General features: G+C 38.6%; 1 protein-coding gene across 1 annotated transcript; it reads right to left on the reverse strand.

Moving 5' to 3' along the window:
* Positions 1-579: 579 nt before the first annotated feature.
* Positions 580-20,263, reverse strand: PTPLB (protein tyrosine phosphatase-like (proline instead of catalytic arginine), member b). Its single transcript, XM_010077974.1, has 8 exons — positions 20,185-20,263; positions 19,881-20,022; positions 15,313-15,430; positions 14,953-14,971; positions 10,420-10,508; positions 3,945-4,066; positions 3,111-3,289; positions 580-1,279 (listed from the first exon to the last, which is right to left on the reverse strand). The coding sequence occupies exons 1-8, from the start codon at positions 20,261-20,263 to the stop codon at positions 1,197-1,199; spliced, it is 831 nt and encodes a 276-aa protein (XP_010076276.1). The 3' UTR covers positions 580-1,196.
* Positions 20,264-20,492: the final 229 nt, after the last annotated feature.

A 20,492-nucleotide genomic window follows, 5' to 3' on the forward strand; every position in this document is an offset into this window, starting at 1 on the left:
TTACCTTCTCAAGGGAAGGCTTAACCTGAGAACCCAGAGAAAGCACCTAGGAAACGTTAACTTTCTATGGACTTCTGCTCTTTCAAGAGAGCAGATAAGGGAAGGCTTGTCCAATCCGCAAAAGCAGCATGTAACACATGATATAATCTGCTTCCAAAGAAGGAGCTTATGACTTTGCAACATTTCAGAAGATGAGTGGCTGGAACTGCCTGCCTGGATGTGCTAGAGTGATACACATTAGTCACTTGAGAAAAGTTAGGCTGAGGAACAACGCCCTCAAATAATTCCACGGTAGACCAAATAGTCCTCAACACTGAAAGATGAGTACCATTGTGACAGTGGATAGTGATTAGAGATGATAATTTCAAAGTAAAAAAGGGAGAACTGCACCTGTTTCTGGGTGACCTGCCTCCTTATATTGTTTAAATTAATTACTGATATCACTAGAAATATTACAGTTAGAATTTTTTTTTTTTTAAAAGTATCTAGGGATGCAGTACTTGGAAGAGTTTTAATGTTTCAGATAAGCATTACAGCCTCTGAATTAACATTAGCATTTGACTAATCAGCTTAAACAACAGAACACACTTTGGTCAGACACCCTACTGTTTAAATTCCTAAAGAACCATATTCCCCTCATTTCCCATAACTGGTTTCCTGTTCTTGTTCTTAGTCTTTTAAGAACACAACCTACCTTTCTAAATTCAAACACTTTGCCTGGATTACATTGTCCACTGAAGTCTCTGACAAAATACTAAAGTATCTCAGAGCACATTGTTTCCTTTCACAGCAATACATACAGTTTCTGGCATGCAGTCAAGCACTTAAAAAAAGAGGTATCAGTAATATAATCCCAATTCAAGCATTTAGTGGGTACAACTTCATCACTCATACTGCAACCTTCAGGCATTTAGTAATAAATGAAAATCATTTAGCATATCATTTAAGGAAAAGGAAAGGGCTAACTGCCAAGCCATATTAAGTTTAAAAGTTTTCTGAAGCACTGCAAGCTGAAAATTATTTCAATGTTTTATATTATGGAATTTCAGTGAAATCAGATTTACTGGTCATTCTTACCAAATTATTGGTCTTTTACCTTTGACTTATTTTATCCTGGTATATTCTTTATAAATGTGCTAGGTATTGAAAATCTGCAGCATTTTTGATGTTTGAAAAGTTCTGAAAAAGAGCTGGAATCACTCCAATTTCTTGTGTTCTTCAGTGTGCGAGAGTACCTTTCGCCTCTGATGTAGCATATGAAAATACAGCTGAGGAAAGACTAAAGTGAAAATAGATTTAAATAAATAAAGTATGAAGTGAGGCTTACATGTCAAAGTAAAATGCACAGTCACATCTCAAGGTCACCAATTCTCTATTAAAAGGAAAACATGCTTATCCACCTTCTGCTCAAGTCATCTGTTGCCTTTTACTCTTTAAAGAGAGCAAGTTATATTGTCCTTAGGCTTCAGGTACTATTTATTTTTTGCTAGAGCCATCACATTTTTAATTAAATGCAAAATGCCTTATTTAACTCTGCATGTACAAGCAGGATGACAAAAGTTTCCTGAACTGTACACACAGAGAGAAAATACATTGCAGGGAAGAAAACGTCCTTCCAAAAGAATGAGATTTCCTATTTGTTTAATTTCTTATAATTCTAGTGTCACTTTTTCAGGATCTAAGGAACTTTATACAAACTGGTGCCTCTTTCATCTCTTCTCTCTTCAACCTCCATGAAAAGCTTTTTCTCCTATTTCTAAGACTACATTACACACTATGTTTGCAGAACAATAAAGGAGGGTATGGAAAACATGTACATAAACAGCAAAAACTAAAATTGCCATGAGACACTAAACCTTTGTGAACCCTATGAAAATTAAACAAGGTCAGCGTCAGCTTAAATTATATCAGTTACACATGCAAAGTGTTTGTCATAAATATAGGCCAAAGTCTATTTAATTTGTGTATTAACTTTTTTTTTCAGTTCAACAATTTTTCTTTTGGCTTTCTTACTCTGTATTTAATTTCCCAACTGTTTCCCCACATCCTGATTCACTCCACTAGTGTGAAGGAGCAAATACAGCTGTCCAGAGCCATAACAGAATGCAGAGCCACATGGTTTCTCCATTAGAAGTCTAAGTAATGGGGGTTCATTATATGCAAATAATTTAATGATAACTAATTTATTATTTTAATGGAAAAAGAGGGTTTAAATTGTTACTTGTGTTCAACATGGGTTCTCTCCCACATGGCCTGCCAACTGTGATCTAGCTACTGCACACGAAGTAATTTATACTCGTGGTTATTATATAAAAGATGATATTCTGTCTGCTTGGAGTTAGTAACATCATTTTGGAGGAGGGGGACAAGGAGAAACAAACGCATGAAAAGTGTTTTTTTAAGAACAGCTGGAAAACCTTATGAACCTTGATGTCAGAATTACAATATGGTTCACTGAAAGTGTAAGTGCTTGTTATGGAGACAGCCACACTACTGAAATTTAAGTCTTTGAATACGGTTTATCATTCTGCACAAACAACAAGGTTCATATAAAGACAGCTGCAGAGACATCCAACAACAGCAACATCATCACGTTATTCTGCATGTTAGATTTTATTTGCACATTTAAATTTGCTAAAGGCTTCCATGTTCCTATTCCCCATTTCAAAGCAGGAAAGCCAAATCTTCATTCCATCTACAGAAACATCAACCAGAGATTGTCAATTCAAGTTAGTTCAACAGAAATGGTTCCCTAACCACAAATGCAAAAGCAATGTTCTTATTCCTGATAAAGAACTAAATTTTAAGCAGCTCTTTTGAACTTTGTTCTCCTAAAACCCTGTAAGTGGGGGGGAAAAAATATGCAGATGTCAACATTTGCCAGGAAGCACCACAGTTACTGAATATTCCAAATGTAAGAGAAAAAACATGTATCACTGTTTTGCAGGTGTTGGTAGAAAGCAATCCCTGCAGTTTTAACTTTTTTCTTTAGATAATTTCCAAAATTAATTTTGCAAAATTAGTTATATGTATGTTAATTCCACAATTATTAGCTTTTCCTTTTACAGCTTTTAATATTAAAAAAAAAAACCTAACAAACTCATACTTACTTGGAATGTAAGAGATCATAACCAGGATCAAGAATGTATAGTAGTCAAACGAAAAGTTGTACTTGTTAGGTAAACTAATGGAATACAAGCCAGACTGTCTGACAAAGGGTAATGCAGCATATATTGTGAGTAATTCACCCGAGACTCCCATTGGATACAATACTATAAACAACGTGTACCTAGAACAAAATACGGAAAGAATTAAAAAGTTACGACAAACTCTGACAAAGTATTTGTTAAATGCTATTATGGATACTAAAATTTTAAATTTTCAACCCAGTATTTATTTCCCTTTGTTGTTACTTGATTAGAGCATGGCAAGGTGTGAATATTATTCCAAGATAAATATTCAAATCAGCAATCAGTTTGAATTATTACCTATGAGAACCTGAAAACTATCTTTAAAACTATTCTCCCCCACCCCCAAGATACTTCGTTACTTTGATTTCTGAACTCTTTGGTAGAGGTCATTATATAACCTAAAACAGGGCCAAAAGCAGTTTATATTAATCAATGAGTTTATAGGTTGTTTCAACAATCTTGTTGAATCCAAGTACAATCTTTAATTCAAGAGTTACCCTTAAATGCCAGTTTCTGATAAACACAATCACTTTGTAACTGGAACTGAGTTCTGATAAACTACTCTTTCAGCGTACAATGTAATAGGTTTGTTTTAACCCAGAAATCTGTGTCAAAGTAGCAAGGAAATCACATTCACAAACAGGGTAATTACCTCAAGGTAGTACCTGATTTTTTGTACTGCAAACATTTTACAAGATATATATCCCTGTCAAATTGGTGCTTTAAGGCTATAATTTCAATTGTGCCACCTACCTGGCCCATTTGATGAGATAAGGGAGATGGTTTAACAAGCTAAATGTATAAAAAGAATAACGGATTATCTCAGTGATTGTCCAGGCCACCACAAACAACAGGACACTATCTTCACTTTGTACCTGTAAGAAAGAAAAAAGCTCAATATGAATTCAAGCATTACTAATTACTCTCCAGACCCAAGAAAACCCCAAAGAAATCAATTCCCATGGGTTGCTTTACTGCATCATTATAGAGAACAGACTCCAAGAATGAGCTTAAAAGCAACATTAGTAATAACAGTTTAAAAACGTTCTTATCATGCTCCGTATTTTTCTAGTTGCTTAAGAACAGCTCTGCTTAATGATCAGGTAACTTAAGATCTCCCATTCTATGCAAGGTAAATTAGTACAAGAAATCCCTGAAATGCTCAGAACAACTCATAACTCTTCCCATTCCTATACAGTACCAGCTCCTATTTCAGTCCTAGGATTGCCTCCTAGCGCAGCAAGCAGAAAGGATGCCAACACATTAGTCTAACACTTGATATCTAGTTTAGACTTTATATTCTGATCCTAGTCTGTGCTACTTCTGAGTAGAACTGTTTTCTTCTCTCTACAGATGAGAAACTGGGTCCTAATTTTGAGCAGCAGCAAAACAGCCAACACCAAGACACAGGCTGGGAGGAGAGAAGAAACAGAAGCTCAGATCGTCTCACCTCAGGTAAGCTTGACAACTACTTGCTTCACTGTTCCTTGCTCCTTTTTCTGCTTACTGTATCCAGCATAATCCCTCTAATGTTACCCTCAAGGCATTATTATGTTTCACTGCTTTACACCTCTTAAAGCTTTTATTTCAGACACACATCACTGAACCAGCTTTTACTCCCTTCATATTTTGAAGGTCAATCTTCAAAAGCATGTATTTTTAGAATGAATTATTAGATTTATTGGATTTGGAAGCATAATTACGAGGTTTCAGTATCAGATGGAATAACACTGATGAAGAAACATATGGGGTCACATACCCACACTACAAAGCCTTGAAAGAGCACAAATTATTTTTATGCAGCCCTCCCCCTTCTTCCCTCCCCTTCAACAGAATTCTCAGCTGTGCGAGTACCTTGAGCCCAAATTCAGTGGACCGTGGGAACAAAAAGAGCTCAACCACTGGGGCCTGCATTTTCTTTTTTCATCCAACTCTTGAAAAAAGGGAAAAGGAAGTCAGTAGGTGTGGGTGGTACACTCTATTCATCTGGGGTAAAGTACATGTGCAAACAAAAAAAGGAACAAGAAAATATATGGGCAATCAGAAACCCTTTCATAGGAGGGGACTGATCATATATTTGCGTGTAAAAACGCCCATGAGGATTACCTACAAAAAGCTTTCTGTTACAGACTACAAAACCTGAAAGATTTATAAAGAAATCTTGGGATATCCTGGAATGTAGAGCTGCTGTTAATCTATATTCTACTGCATATAGCATTTCAAGTCACTTTCATTGCATTTCGCAGCAAAGGCACCTTGTCCTTTTTCCACATGAAACTGTGATAATTTTATTATATTATTCTCCTTTAAATCATCACAAAAGAATAAAATCCAAAACTTATTTGAAGATTTTCAGAGAAGAGACCAAATCTATTTTTACATTGCTGCAGGACCCTAATCTTGTTTGGGGTCTGCTTTATAAGCAAGACTTAGTTCTCAACCTGGAAAAGTTAACAGTACTTCACAGATTCTGTTCCCAAGGAGCAACATGCTTCACAAGCACTCCAGAGCTGCATCTTCTGGTCAAATTAGGAGTAGCAGCTTAGTGAGTTCATCTAAACCTGTGTGTCAGACTTCAACCTGTACTTTGAAACCCCACTTTTTTCCCTAACTACAGAAGTCAGTAAAACCAACAAACAAAAATTTGTAGCTTGAAGTAGCACGCAAGGACATGCACAAGAACAAGAAACTAGGAAGCTAACGGGGAATGACACACATAGAAGGAGAATATCTGGCAGTTACAACCCAGTTCTATCACAGGACTTCTATAACACTGCCTTCTCAGGTCTAGTCTTTCCCATCTACTTTAACATTAGAACTGTGTTTAGAACTTATTAAAACAGTTCACACCACTCTAAAACATGCACACACTCCTGTTAGGGTCACTTAACAAAGTATCACAGATTGTGCCTTTATAGGTTGTGTCTCTATTTAAGGAAGAAAGAATACTGGAAATTGCTGCTAGTTCCCATACAAAAGCAACCTATACAATTTTCAAATAGTTCCATTCTGTGCAGTAAGGAACAGAACACTACTGTGCATCTTATATTTTAAATACATTCTACAGCTCATCATTAAAAGGTATGTTTCTTACCCACTGATAGATCTGTCAAAAGTCTGTCACTATTAGAACATCTCTTTGAGGACTAACAATTTTTCAATACTTCAAATAAAGATGTCTGAGATGCACATTATCAAATGCCTGGGAAGTGATTTACAAAACAGTCTCTCAAGAGTCTTATTCATTTAGGCACTGCTAATGCTGTATTTTTATAGTTCTTCCAACTTGAGGATAAGTACAGCCAATAAACAGCAGACCCATAATAAACCACTAAGCCCAATGCTGCCCTCAGAACTTCTCTACTTTTTTCATGCCAGTTTTGAAGGAGGTTTTAGCCAAAGTCAAAGCACACTTTATACTTTTGAGCTTATTTGTACAACTGCCTTAATAAGGGTCAATCATACCACAGGCATAGTTTTTTGGCATGTGTTCCAAACCAATTTATTATCAAGAAGGGTCCTGAATATATTTTAGCTTATCTTCAATACTATGAGTAGCAGACAATGTTGGTTAAAATATAAGAGAATCCATAGCCTTTTAAGATTCAAAGATGAGAACTGGGAATTCACAAAATAAAACCGAGAGGTCTTTACTTTTCTCCTTATGCATAGGGAGATTCTGATCTGCATTCTATAGATTTCCTCACATTAAGAGTAACAGCTTGGCAAACTGTTTGCAGAAGATTTCAGCTAAACACATAATTAAGCAATCCAGTGCAGGAGAATACAACCAGCAGCACTATGCAACTGTAATGATGAAACAAAATGTCTCTCTCCAGAGCGCTGGTTCTCTGGTACATCAATTATTAAAAAACAAAACAAACCAAAAAAAAAAAAAACACCCCACAAACAAAAAAACCCCAAAAAGCTTCACAGTAGACAAAAAGGGCCTGACAGACATTTGTGTTATATGGTATTACTCAAATTTTACACAGATGTAAAGCAGTGATGAATCAGGCTTTTCAACTGCACTCACCCATTTAGAGTTCTGAACTTTCCAGCATGGACTTCTTTTATTACAACTTAGTCTTAAATATCATAAATTAAGATGCTCTTCCCCTCAAGTATGCTTTACCACTGACTAAAGATGTCAATTCACAACTGTAGCTACTGGAGTCTTAATTACCAGCTCAACAACTGTACATATTTTCTTCACACCAGCCCTTTTGAGCATCTCTTCTAGAAAGGCTCCTGTAAACATATACTATAGTTATCTGCAGCTTATCTGTAACTGCACCCAATTGGGTAAGCATTAAATCACTGCTGACATCATTTTTTAATTACTCATCAGAACCGGCTGTGGATTTATCTATCCGAACAGAACTCCGCGAAGGCCTGCCAGGACGTCACCAGATGATCTACCTCATTGTTCACACAAATTCAAAAAGACAGCTTTGAACTGAAGGGCACATTCTGTTCTCCTATGCCTACTTTCTTCTAGCCCTTCACACCAGTCTGCTCATTCTCTTCCCTCCTTTGTAGGAGAGACAATAAAATTCACCAAACTGATTCCTTTCTGATGTAATGACAAAACAACTGCAAGTACTGCATTACATGCCAGCCTGTCCTCCACTACGCTAACAGCTTCTCATATGGTGGACGTAAGGGGAATCGCAGTGCTACCCAAAGAAGTGTGCAGTGCTTTAACATTTGCCATGCTTTAACAATTATTATAAATACTTTCATATTGAATTTAACAACACATCAGCACTAAATTCAACAAAAAGCATGAACATGTTAGTGGCAAGAAGCATGCTTCAAATCACATCACATATCTAGAAGTGTATTCTGACAGAAGGAGGGATGCAATACAGATGTTTCTTCTTTTAACTATATTACATATTAAAACAGTCTGGAAAAGCAAGATACTGAACAAGCCTCACTCAAAAAGTTAAAGAGGAAAACTGCATTCTATTTTACAAGAACCTCATCATGCAACTGCATAGCTTACAAGTTCCATAAAGCTGTGTGAGAATTTAATCCTGGACTTCACAATGGAGCTCACTTGTGCAGACAGCCCTTTAGAAAAAGTAGAACACTCGTGATACTTTCAATCCATCTCCCCAGGTGAGACTGCATGCTCTCTGGTTGGGGGGAAGGGGAGGGGTCAGAATACAGCCTCTTCATTTGATTTATTTGCTCTGAGTCACAGGTGAAAAACTCATCACAGGATTCCTGATCCTTATCATTCTTATGCCCACTTACCAAGACATTAAAAAAAAGTAACACATAATACAGTCTCTCACAAGGCTTTAACCAAAAAGACCACACAAATGTGAGGAAAAACCTTCATGTAATTTTGCTGAAAGAATCCTTGTTTAAAAAAATCCTTGTTAAAAATTTAATGTTAGGCTGAACTTGTTGCTCACATTTTCTCTCATTTTGCTGGTTTTCTCCAGTGAGAATGTGGGCATAAGTTTCAAAAAAACTAACCCGCAATCATTTTACATACTTCCCTTTGATGTCTAATAGACAACACATGGAATAATTCTAATCCATGCAATTCAACCTCTTAATATTCGGCTTGCTTCAAAACCAGAAGGCAATTCATAAAAACAGATCATCATTGTTCTTTATGAAGCACCAGGTACCCCAACATTATACAAGTACGAAGCAAAACTACAGGCATATTTCTTTAAAAATACTTTATACATGTATCTAAAATATGATGTCTTAGAATTAACGAGGGTTTTTTGTTCAAAATCTAGTATTTACCTTCAGTGAATTACCAGAGACTGAAGTACATTTATTTGCCCCAAAAGTGAAATCCATACAGAAGATAAGTATTTACAAGATTGAGTTCATCGAGAAAAAGAACACTCCTCCACTTTAAATAGCATGGAACTAAAGCTCCACATGAACAAATATCATGATATCAGAAAGGGCTGTTAATTATTAGGAACTATAGTGACTTATGTTGCTCTACATGTGGATGGACACTCCGATAACAGGTTTGTAACAAGGAAGAGAAAGCAGCTTCCCTGAAGACTTGTAATGAGACAAGCGCCTTAAGACATTCTCTGTGTCAAGTCACAAAAGATCTTATGCATATAATGACATGAGATGACCACCACTTATTTCAGGCAGCCATGCTGACACTGGCATCAAGACTGATTTCTTTCTTTCTTTAATGAGAAGAAAACCAGTAAGATTGGTTGGCTAAAGCAACAGCACAAGATGTGGCACATCTGGGCTACTATAAAATATTCAGATAACACGAAGGAGTCAGTCAGCATGATCTGTATCAATTAAAGCATGTTTAGATTTCAAAATAACTGTTAGGAACAATTTTCAAATAAGACTGCTTCCAAAAAAGCCTGCAGAGATTTCTATAGCAGTACTTGGTGTGGTAAGCAATGAGGAAAAAAACACCCAGGACCCAAAACCAACCTACATTTGTATGTAAGAAAAATGAATGAAGGACAGAGGGAAGATTATCCTGGAAACTGAAAATGGAGAACATCCAGGCATTGCTGTGCGCATGCAGCTGAGGGGGAGCTTCCACATGCCGCGGTAAAGAAAACAAATTGTGCATGAAAGAGAGGGCAATAGATTCTGCTATTAATTATGGCACTAGTGAGATCGATACTAGAATGCTGTCCCAAATTCTAGGTTCTGTATTACACACTGGAACCTCTACATTTCAGTAAGGACCGCAAAATCTATTCAGGAGCTAGATACCTTACAGATAGAGAATCAGACCTCAGTCTATTTGATTGTCAAGAAAAGATGATGTCAGATTTATTTATATTTCTTTTGAGCCACAGAAACTCACTTATAGAATCATAAAATGGTTTGGGTTGGAAAGGACCTTAAAGATCATCAAGTTCCAACCCCCCTGCCATGGGCAGGGACACCCTCCACTAGCCCAGGTTGCTCAAAGCCTCATCCAGCCTGGCCTTGAACACCTCCAGGGATGGGGCATCCACAGCTTCTCTGGGCAACCTGGGACAGTGTCTCACCACCCTCATAGTGAAAAATTTCTTCCTAATGCCTAGTCTAAATTTACCCTCTTTTAGCTTATACCCATTACCCCTTGTCCTATCACTTAAACAATTTCATGTCGGGATACAAACAGAAGTCACTTTAAGGAAAATAAGACAGCGATCAACACTTGCTTTTCACCATGGGTCATTAGTTTTTCCATCTATTTTGTATCTTAACTTACCTCTTTTACACTATGCGTTACTGCCCACGTCAGGAAAACCCTTGACATCACTTGGAAAGCAGTCAGAACAACAGAAGAGGGAACAATGCCTGGAAGATATTTTGCAATTAGTAAATATTCTTGACTATCAGGGTGGGAGGTGGGGGTGGGGAAATAAAACACAGCGAAGCTAAAGTCCAGTTGTTTGAAATTTTTTGAAGGAAAGCATTTAAATTTTTTAATTTGAGAGTATGAAGTCTGTCCTGTGGTGTGTTTATACAGCCAAATACAATGCAATCCCCTGGCAGGACTTTGTGCATCAAAATGCAAATAAAAAGCAATCAGTCTTGTTGCAATCACAGCACATTCCTTAATACACAAAACAGCTGAATAAGATGAGATAACTTCAGTCAAATAGCTTTTGGGATAAAGTCTTTGAAATAAACGCTGTTTGATTAAAATATCCAAGATACTTTTCATTACTGTGATCAAAAAAATAAAACCAAGATATTTTGCACTGTATATCTCAAAAAACAGCAAGCAAAAAATATAGCTACTTTGAAGAAACACTGATCTAGCCCATATTCTGATAGATACAAAGTTTATAATCCCTTCCTCAGAATACAACTTTTTAAAAAAACAAACAAACAAAAACAAAATCCAAGGAATAGCTGATGCACTGGTAGGTACAGAAACATTTAAGATTTTCTCAAGGAAGCAGATTTCACTGGTTCTTCTAAGCAAGTTCTAAGGTGCTGATTTACACTGCCACTAACAAGATCCTACAAACCCAGGTATGACAGAGCAGGAATAGTTTTAGACTGCGAGTTTACACAAAATTTCTAATCTTCACAGCACAAAGTTTTATTTTCTTCCAATAGCATGACAAAGACAAATGGAACAGCAGTTGCAGCTCCTAATACACAGCAAAAAGTGTTTCTAAAACTGATGCAAATCACAGCAAGCAACACATCAGGGTCAGAAAGATGTAAAGACCAAACTGGAAAGTGGAAGATGGAGAAAGAAAGAAAAAAAGCTAAAAGCAAGTTTCATTAGAATAATTTTCAGTCACACAGTCATTATATTAGTCTTCTTTCAGAGTAAAAAGAGGGGAAAAAAATCCACCACACACAGTTCTCTTGAGTTTTATCATATATTGTTCATAATCTATGTTGTAAAACCTCAGGGCAGAATTTCTGTTACTCAGACAACACAAAAGGGGGGGGTGCACTACAATCCCACAACCTGTACTTATTAGAGGCTCACTCCTACAATGTAACAGACCTTTTCTCTTCTACAATTTAATCATCCCTTCCCAAGGAAGACAAACTAATGTTCTTGCTAAGGAATCTATAAATAAGCCAAAAAGACTGTGTAGGAACCATCCAATGTTATCTCACAAGTAAGACAACAAGGTTTTTCATTACAGCCAAGACAACGCCAATCTATGCCAAAACCAGGAGACCAAGATAAGCAACTCACCAGTTATAATTTACATAAACTTTACTTGCCTCTAATTATTTAGTCCCTGCACTGAAATGGTACCAACAGACTATTTTAAACTTAGTATTTTTAAAAACATCTGTCACCACTTATCCAACACCACTATAATAGTGCTTGACAGGGGGTTCATGTCCAGAACCAAGCAGCAAGTCAGTCCAGGATCTGGAAGAGGTCTAGGCATGGCTAAGCCTCCCACCTCCAGCAGGAAATTCTCCAACTCCCAACAAGTGCTTCCCCTCTCCCAGGGAGTTTCTGACTGAGAACAGGCTGTACATATAGCTTACAGGTGCAGCCCTCATGTCCATCCTGAGCAGGCTGAAGCAAAGTCAGCCAGTGCTTTTGGCTTACCAGAGGGTTACTGGTAAGCATTAGCATGGTAGGAAGGCTGGTACTGCAGTGATTCTGCAGGCTGGGCCTGTACTCAAAGCTTTTTTGCTTTTCCTCTCCATTCCCTTCACAAACTCCCTGTACTACTCTTGCTTCTTCATTTTGATGCCTCCTGTCACCTCTTTCCATACCAAGTTCCTCAAGGCAGAAGCTCTTCCAGGCTATCAATGCCATTCATACAAGTGGATTCTGACTGCTACACAAGTTAAGGAATTGCATTGTTCATTTTCCATTTGCCTGTCCTTTGGTCTCTCCTCTTGGTCTCTGGGCTACATGTTATCTCCACTCTTCATGTAGAGCTCTCCTTCAATTTTAAATCTTTGCCACACATCAAAGTTCTGTTCTCAACCATGCTTGACAGAGACATTCCCCTATCAATCTTTGTATTTTGAAGAACTTGCCTCACAGATGCTAACATTTCAGATTCTACTGAAAAGATGTGGAGAGAGAAGTTATGCTGATGCACACTGCCATCTGTCACACATAAGCTCCTTCACTGACAGAGAATTATAGCTCTAGTTATAGCAATTAGTTTAATAGAGGCAAAGGAATCTGCAAATTTCCTGTTTCTCCTTACATAGAAACTTCTACCAGAGCCAGTAGGACTACACCAGCGGTGTATCCAGCTGTGCAAAAAAACCTTATTTGATTTAGCTGACAAATGCTTCCATTAACAGGAAAAAAAAAATCCATGGGCAGTTACAATAAAATAAGTGGGTTTTTCACAAAAAAAAAATTGTTAAGAAAAGCACAGAGTTATAATGGTATAAAATGTTGCAACATTCCACTAATGGCTCTCTTCACTGATATTAAATCACATGACTGAGGATAACATGGGCTAAATGAATCCCCATCTCAAATTAACTGAGCCAGGATTATTAGCTTTGCATGCTGACAGGCTGGTACAGTGATCTCGTTTGCTGTTCTGCACCAGCCTGGAAGGTGAAACGCAGGATTCTCTCCTGCTATTCACTGATCTGTGTGGACATACACATTTGTGTGAGTAACAAATCTAATCATTTTTTTACACTCTTTCTTAGATTTAGTACTAGTAAACACTGTAATCTGCATGCAAGTTTATCTTAAGAAAATAGAGCATTATAGGTTTAGGACAGTAAAATAGTGTTTTATTTGCAAGGTTTTTTGCCCAGTGTTCTGAGTTTTAATTTGTTCTTCTTGCCACTTGTTAAATAAGACTGTATAAATTTCACATTCACATTTCAATCTTCAACAAATGTTTTAAAAGCAAGCATGGTTTATTCTGGTAAGAAGCAGTAATTGAGATTTAGAAAAATAAAAGCATTGGAAGGACTACCTTGGCAGCACAGGCAACTATATGATACATACAGGTTACTCTGAGAAGCCTTTACATTGAGTTGAGTATATGACCATTCACTTCTTGGGATAATCTGTGCACAGTCTGTATACAAACTGTCCTTTATAAGATAACATTTTCAGAGTAACAATTATTCAGGAAGGTCAGAACTACTTTATCAAACACAGAGTTAGACTGCCCTCTGCTGACAATTTTATGTACCTGATTTTAAGTTTTCCAACTACCACATTTGGTTGTTAAAAAAAAAATACTCTTTTGCACAGGAATTCAATATGAACCTAGTTGTACCATAGGGATACATCCTACAGTATGAAAATTGCTTGTATGAGACATGAACAATAGCAGGTTTGTCGCTGTGGCTTTAGGAACCTCAATGCCATCTTAACTCTTTAAGTAGTAGCTAGCAAACATTCAGATAGCAGCTCAAACACTTATATTTAACATCACAAGACCACCCACCTGAACACAAGACTGTCTCTTTGTGAAGACTCAGTTGTTTAGAAAAATCAGAGTTAAGCAAAGGTATAGACAGGCACAGCTCCCTTTTATAGCTTTGATCTTGCAGAGACTGCGACACATCATCTATTCTACAAATGAAACATCCAAATGCTGAGGCCAGACTTATCACTACTCATGACGACTAGCAAACCAGACAAGATGCAACCCTGTCACTCAGACACAAGGCCCTTCAGGCTGACTGAACCATGACACTGGTACTGACCGCAGGCCACTTATACACAGTTGAGTTCTGCTACCAAGCTAACAAACAAGCCTCACTGTACAGGCTAACAAGAAATGTCGAGTAAAGTCTTAAGTAAATCTTACTCTCCCAAAATTCCATTAAAGCACAGCCAAATCTGGGATAAAAGTGGCTACCCCTCCCTAATCTTACAACCCATATCTACACTCTATGGATGCAGGCAAAGTTCTAGCGCTTGAAATTTTATTTTTATTGGAATTTAAATTACTTCCAGCTAGAAATATTTTTCTGGAGGAAAGACAGCTTGGTACGAAAGTTTATAGGATGTAGAGATGGAGAGTAATGATCTACTATAAAACATTTATAAACTGCTCTAAGGTTTGTAGCATTGGAAGGACCTAGATAAAAACAGAACGTCAAGTAATTGAAAACTTGTTATACTATTTTCCTTTTTGTGATTTAACTTGTCAAATTATTTAGAAAAAAATGGAATGTACTTCAAGCAAAAAAATAACGAGTTATGCAAGAATTAAATCTGGCAATTCACAGGCCACATTTTTAATGCTAATATATTGCTAAAATTGCAGTCTTCTATAAAAATAATAAAAATGAAAATTTGCAAGCTTACCAAATGCACAGTGCAGAATCTAAAACAAAAAGAAAAATTCAAATCACCACAAATGAAGCAATTCAGAAACACATTTAGTTCTACCACAAGAGCTTAACATTCAATATTTGTATTTCAAATATTAAGCTTAACATTGAGCTCTGTTGCCCAAGCTCAATAGCAGACAGTAAGCTCCCTCCCTGCTTGCTAAAAGGAAAACTTCAGCATTTGTGAAGTATCTTTCTTATGTTTGCCTTCAAATCACTCTATACTAATGAAAAAACAGGTACCTAGAAAGCACTGTTCAACAAAAGCTGCCTTATTTCTCCTAAAGAAAACACTCATGCAAATATTAGTAACTCCAGGGAAGACTACACCTACCTCCAGCAAAGCTCCGGTTTGGAAGAATTTCAGAGGCTTTTCTATTGAATAGTAAAGGCTATGGTAGCTACCTTTAGCCAGATATGCTCGGACTAGACCAACTGCAATAACAAGCCATCTGAAAGAGAGAAAAAAAGTCTAAGATAAGGAGACATTAAGCAGAGCATAAATACAAAGAAATCCTTAATCCCTCTTTCGATATCCGAGAAAGCAACAGGCATGTAACTGTCCTGAAAGATACTAATTTTTTGCCTACCCTCTACAACACTGAAAACATTAAATATTTGCATTCTCTGAAAATTTATCAAAGTTAAATACTATGCATTTTTTTAAACATCTTTCAGCATCAACATTATACCAATATTTTTAACATTTAAGTTTAATTTTCAGTAAGCTTCATTTAGTTATGGAAAGTATTAATGACATTTTAAATAAGACCAGCATCACATTTTGTTTAGTTTAAGCAGAAAACCATTCACTGCTACTCAAGGATCTCTTACCATACTATAACTTAAAGTAGTATCACATAAACCACTAAGATTCAGAAGGCATTCATTTTAATGTTTCAGTTCAAAGTAAACCCTTAGAATTTATGACAGACCATCCAGCTTAATTGCTAGCCTACGTTTTATGAGAACAAGTTATGGATAAATAACTGCAAGAAAACTGAGGCTGCTAAAACCTCAAAAGGTAGCAATGGCCATACCTGTCCCAGTTTCCTTTTTAAAGCAAGAGTTAGTGTTTGCCCACAACCTCAGAAATTCTTCAGTGAAGACTAGGACAAGCCACACAACTAAGGTGGGTACACCTTGGTTAAACACTTTTTCATTTGAAATTAGCATCTACAGTTAACCTTGTGGCAAACATGGGAAGAAAGTGTTGGTCATGGAGAAACAGGAGACCTCACCAGCAGCTCCCGAACTTCTCAGTGACAGGCTCATCCTGGCCGTCTTGCCCTCAGCTACCCTTAGTGCCACCCTGCTTTACCTCCACCTCCCTCCAAACCCAGAAGTGCTGTTACAAAGCTTGTGCTGACAGTCATGAAGTGCCTCTGCTAACAATGGCGCACCTCAGTGGAAGCATGCATAGATGTAGAGAGTCCCCTAACTCTGCTTGATGTCCAAGTGGTGACCAGTGACAAGTGGCATTCTGCAGGTATTGGGACCAGCATTAACATCTTTGTCAAAGACATGGACTGTGGGACTGAGTGCCCCCTCAGCAAGTTTGCCAACAGCACCAAGCTGGGTGGTGTGGTGGACAGGCTGGAGGGAAGGGATGCCATCCAGAGGGACCCTGACAGGCTTGAGCAATGGGTCCATGGAAACCTCATGAAGTGCAACAAGGCCAAGAGCAAGGTCCTGCACCTGGCTCGGGGCAATACCAAGCACAAACACAGGCAGGGAGGAGAATGGATTGAGTGCAGCTCTGAAGAGAAGCACTTGAGGGTGTCGGCTGATGAGAAGCTGAACATGAGGTGGCAATGTGCACCTGCAGCCCAGAAGGCCAACCACGTCCTGGGCTGCATCAAAAGAAACATGACCAGCAGGTTGAGGGAGGCGATTCTCCCCCTCTGCCCCACTCTCGTGAGACCCCACCTGCAGCGCTGCATCCAGCTCTGGGGTCCTCAGCACAGGAAAGACATGGGCCTGTTGGAGCGGGTCCAGAAGAGGGCCATGAAGGGAGGGCTGGCACACATGCCATATGAGGACAGGCTGAGAGAGCTGGGGTTGTTCAGCCTGGAGAAGAGAAGGCTCCAGGGAGACCTTAGAGCAGCCTTCCTGTACCTAAAGGGGGCTACAGGAGAGATGGGGAAGGACTCATTATCAGGGAGCATAACGACAGGATGAGGGGCAATAATTTGAAGCTAAAAGAGGGTAGATTTAGATCAGATATTAGGAAGAAATTTTTTACCGTGAGGGTGGTGAGACACTGGCACGGGGCACCCAGAGAAGCCGTGGATGCCCCATCCTTGGAGGTGTTCAAGGCCAGGCTGGATGAGGCTTTGAGCAACCTGGGCTAGTGGGAGGTGTCCCTGCCCATGGCAGCGGGGTTGGAACTTGATGATCTTTAAGGTCCTTTCCAACCCAAACCATTCTATGATTCTATGCAATAGGTTTTTACCATTTGGAAAAGAATCTGCAGCTGTGGTTTTGTACAGGGAAGGTAAAGAAATTCTGCTTAATTTACAGCATCCTAGTTGCTTACAAGTACTGCATTAGCTTAGGGATTATGAAGTACATACAAATATTGTCCCAAATATACTAGTTGTTTGAAATACACTGTAAAGTTCATATTTTTCAATAATAAGTAACTCTGGCATCCAAGTTTGTATTGATAGTAACATTTGCTAGTACAACTGAAAAAAAGCTATTTCATTTCTGCCTGGACTTCTCAGAAGATGAGCACCGAAGAAAGGCAGTAGGAATGGGAAGAGAAATGGGGAATGACAAACAAGACCTCCCTTTTTTCAGAAGTGACAAGTTATTTCAGTTAAAGCTGTCTTGTGAAACCAAAAGACAAACATTTGCCAAGTAATTGCTGTTTACAAAGAAAGAATCAGATTAATTTACTATTTGGACTTCAGTGTAGAAAAAAGCAGCAAGCACTATAGTATTGACTCTCCCTTTCAACACTGACTGCTTCTCTTTTAGAATAGTAAATCAGAGCAGGCTGATACTGTCGTGTTCATATCTGTCAAGTCGTTCTATTTCTCCCAATCTTCCATGTTTGTTGAGAAACTTTGCTGAATTGAGCAATTTCTCAGGTTGCACAAGATACCAGTTCTTGGTTGTACTTGCAAACAGTTCTCACCTGCAGCCTGTTCTCACCTTAACCAAGCAACCTCGCTCATCTCCACCCTCCCTGCCAGATCACTGACCACAGAGAGACTGTACTTTCCATTCCAAAAGACCACATCTCTCTTTTAATCATAAAATTACTGTCCTTCAAAAAACACTTAATACAGATCAAAGTATTAATCCATACAAAATTAAAATCAGTGCCTACTTTTCATTGAAGATGTTAGTACCTCTGTCCTGCTTGTGTGATTCTTAAATAGTTCTTCACCTTCTATGACTAGAGAAATAGGAGTAGGTGAAAGTGAGGAAGATCAACTGAAAATGAAACTCGGTAAGAAATTTAAAAGGGCAGCAAAAGGCACTACTGTCACATGGAAGCTAAGCTATAAGTTAGTTTTTCCAGCTTTCTCTGCCCTAGATACCAAGGTCTACCCAATATACCAGCTGACATTACATTTCATTAAATTACATGCCATGCACGTAAACTTTAAGCTAGACTCCTATACTCTTTGATTAATCCAAATTAAAGAAAATAAATAATGCATCCACAGAATTTATTTTTTTTTTACTTTCAATTGCTCAGACTCGATAAGCTTCATTCTCAGGTCCTCAGTTTAATTCCCTTTATTTCTCTTACAAATTATAAAAAGGTGTTTTCTTATGCAAAATTTACTGAGGTTCTGCATCAGTTATGGAAGAGAATATGGCAAAGCTACGCAGTGAATGAACCTGAAAAGGGAGACGTGTACTTTGACTCTCAAAAACCAGTCACTGAAGATGTGAACAATGAAACTTATAACCCAGAACACTCTTTGCTCAACACTGATAACAGGAATCCTTATGAATTCAAAACCTATTACATTAAGATCTTGTTGAGTAAAATCCTTTAGAAATTAATTATTTATACCACCATCAGCTACCTCTACCCAGAATTACTCATCAGTTACAGCACTTGACTAAAAATAAAAAATATAATCACATTTTAAAGCAGCTTATCAAACACTTAATTCTAACAGCAGCAACCTCCTGACTGCCTGTACTGTGTTGTATTAATCACGTAATTAAGAATTTCTGAAACAAGAGATTAATTTTTATCAAACTGGTGGGTAACTGTCATTCCCCTCTGAGTGAAATACCCTGCAAGTACGATATGGAGCCACAAATCTGCTTGGCACTTTCATTTCACAGTAACACACCTGCTGGGTAATGGGTGTAATGAGCACCTTACAAGAACCCAGCTCTCCCCTCTCAGCTACCTTTGTTCCACAGAAGTGTAACTATCTCATAAGCTGAAATAGCACCTGCTGTCACCAGCGAAGACAAGAACAATCATGTCCAATTGCCTTATTGAAATAAATAATATCTGTATTAATTCTATACTAATCTTCCCCCAAAACACTGAGACTAGTCTGTTTGCCCAACTCCTCACCCGCCAGGATTTATCTAGCAGAAAACAGGCTCATTCAGGATCCATTTTAAAGGTTCCTTTCTCCTCCCACCCAAATACCCTCAATCTTTTAATAGATTATTTTATCTGGATTCCAATAAGACTCTACGGCCTCTTTAAAAACAAACAAAAAAGAATTTTATCTTGAGAGTCCCCAGTTATCACTATTTTTTATTTTTGCATGCACCAACAGACCCAAGTCTCCATTTTGCTACACAGGGCAAGAGCAGAGCATCAAGCACCAGGAGCTCACTCCCTGCAAGCAGTAGCTTTAACTTCACCCACAGTACACAGCAGCTGAAGGGTTTACGGGGAAACCTTACAAGGCTCTAAAGAGTGACAGCTCTGCCTTCTTAACTACTGCTATGGATAAATTCCCTGCGTTGAGGTTCATCTCTCTACTGAAAAGTGCTGGAATCCAGACCACAGACACGGTGAGGCGAGAACAGTGAGCTACACAATCACCTGGATGAGAAAACAGTTGCAGAACAAATTAAGGTGTCGATTACAAACCACAGCAGCTCCCAGAGAACATGCGCTTGTGCTGTTCCACTTAATTCATTTTGCAAGTGGCAAGTGGAAGAGGACCCGGCAGAGGGGCTCAGCCAGTGCCGAGCAGGCTCCTACCGTCCCTCCGAGGTGTCACACGGGCAGGGCAGCGGCAGCACCGGGGACCCGACCTGTGCCAGCGCTGAGCTACCGTCATAGCGTGTGATGGACGGAGCAGAGAAAGCGAGCAAAGCAGCTTTACGTACACACCAAGAAACCCCTCTCCGGCACAGGGAGCAGCAAGAGAGGGGCTGGGCTGGGTTTTAATGTTATCGAACGCGTGAGGCACGGACACTGACAGCGCAAGGGACCAGGGGAACGGCACCGCGGCTGCACCGGACACCCCTGCAGCCACGCTCCGCGGATCCCCCTGCAGCCCCGCTGCG

This window comes from Pterocles gutturalis, unplaced genomic scaffold, assembly GCF_000699245.1.
Source record: "Pterocles gutturalis isolate BGI_N339 unplaced genomic scaffold, ASM69924v1 scaffold22073, whole genome shotgun sequence".
NCBI classification, from domain to species: domain Eukaryota; kingdom Metazoa; phylum Chordata; class Aves; order Pterocliformes; family Pteroclidae; genus Pterocles; species Pterocles gutturalis.

Excerpts from the sequence above, each read along its gene's own strand:
- PTPLB (XM_010077974.1), bottom strand. The coding sequence starts at position 20,263 with ATGACGGTAGCTCAGCGCTGGCACAGGTCGGGTCCCCGGTGCTGCCGC. Across the intron at positions 20,023-20,184 it reads TGTGACACCTCGGAGGGACG|GTGATTGTGTAGCTCACTGT; the intron begins GTAGGAGCCTGC and ends TTTCTCATCCAG. Across the intron at positions 15,431-19,880 it reads CTGTCACTCTTTAGAGCCTT|ATGGCTTGTTATTGCAGTTG; the intron begins GTAAGGTTTCCC and ends TCTCTCTTTCAG.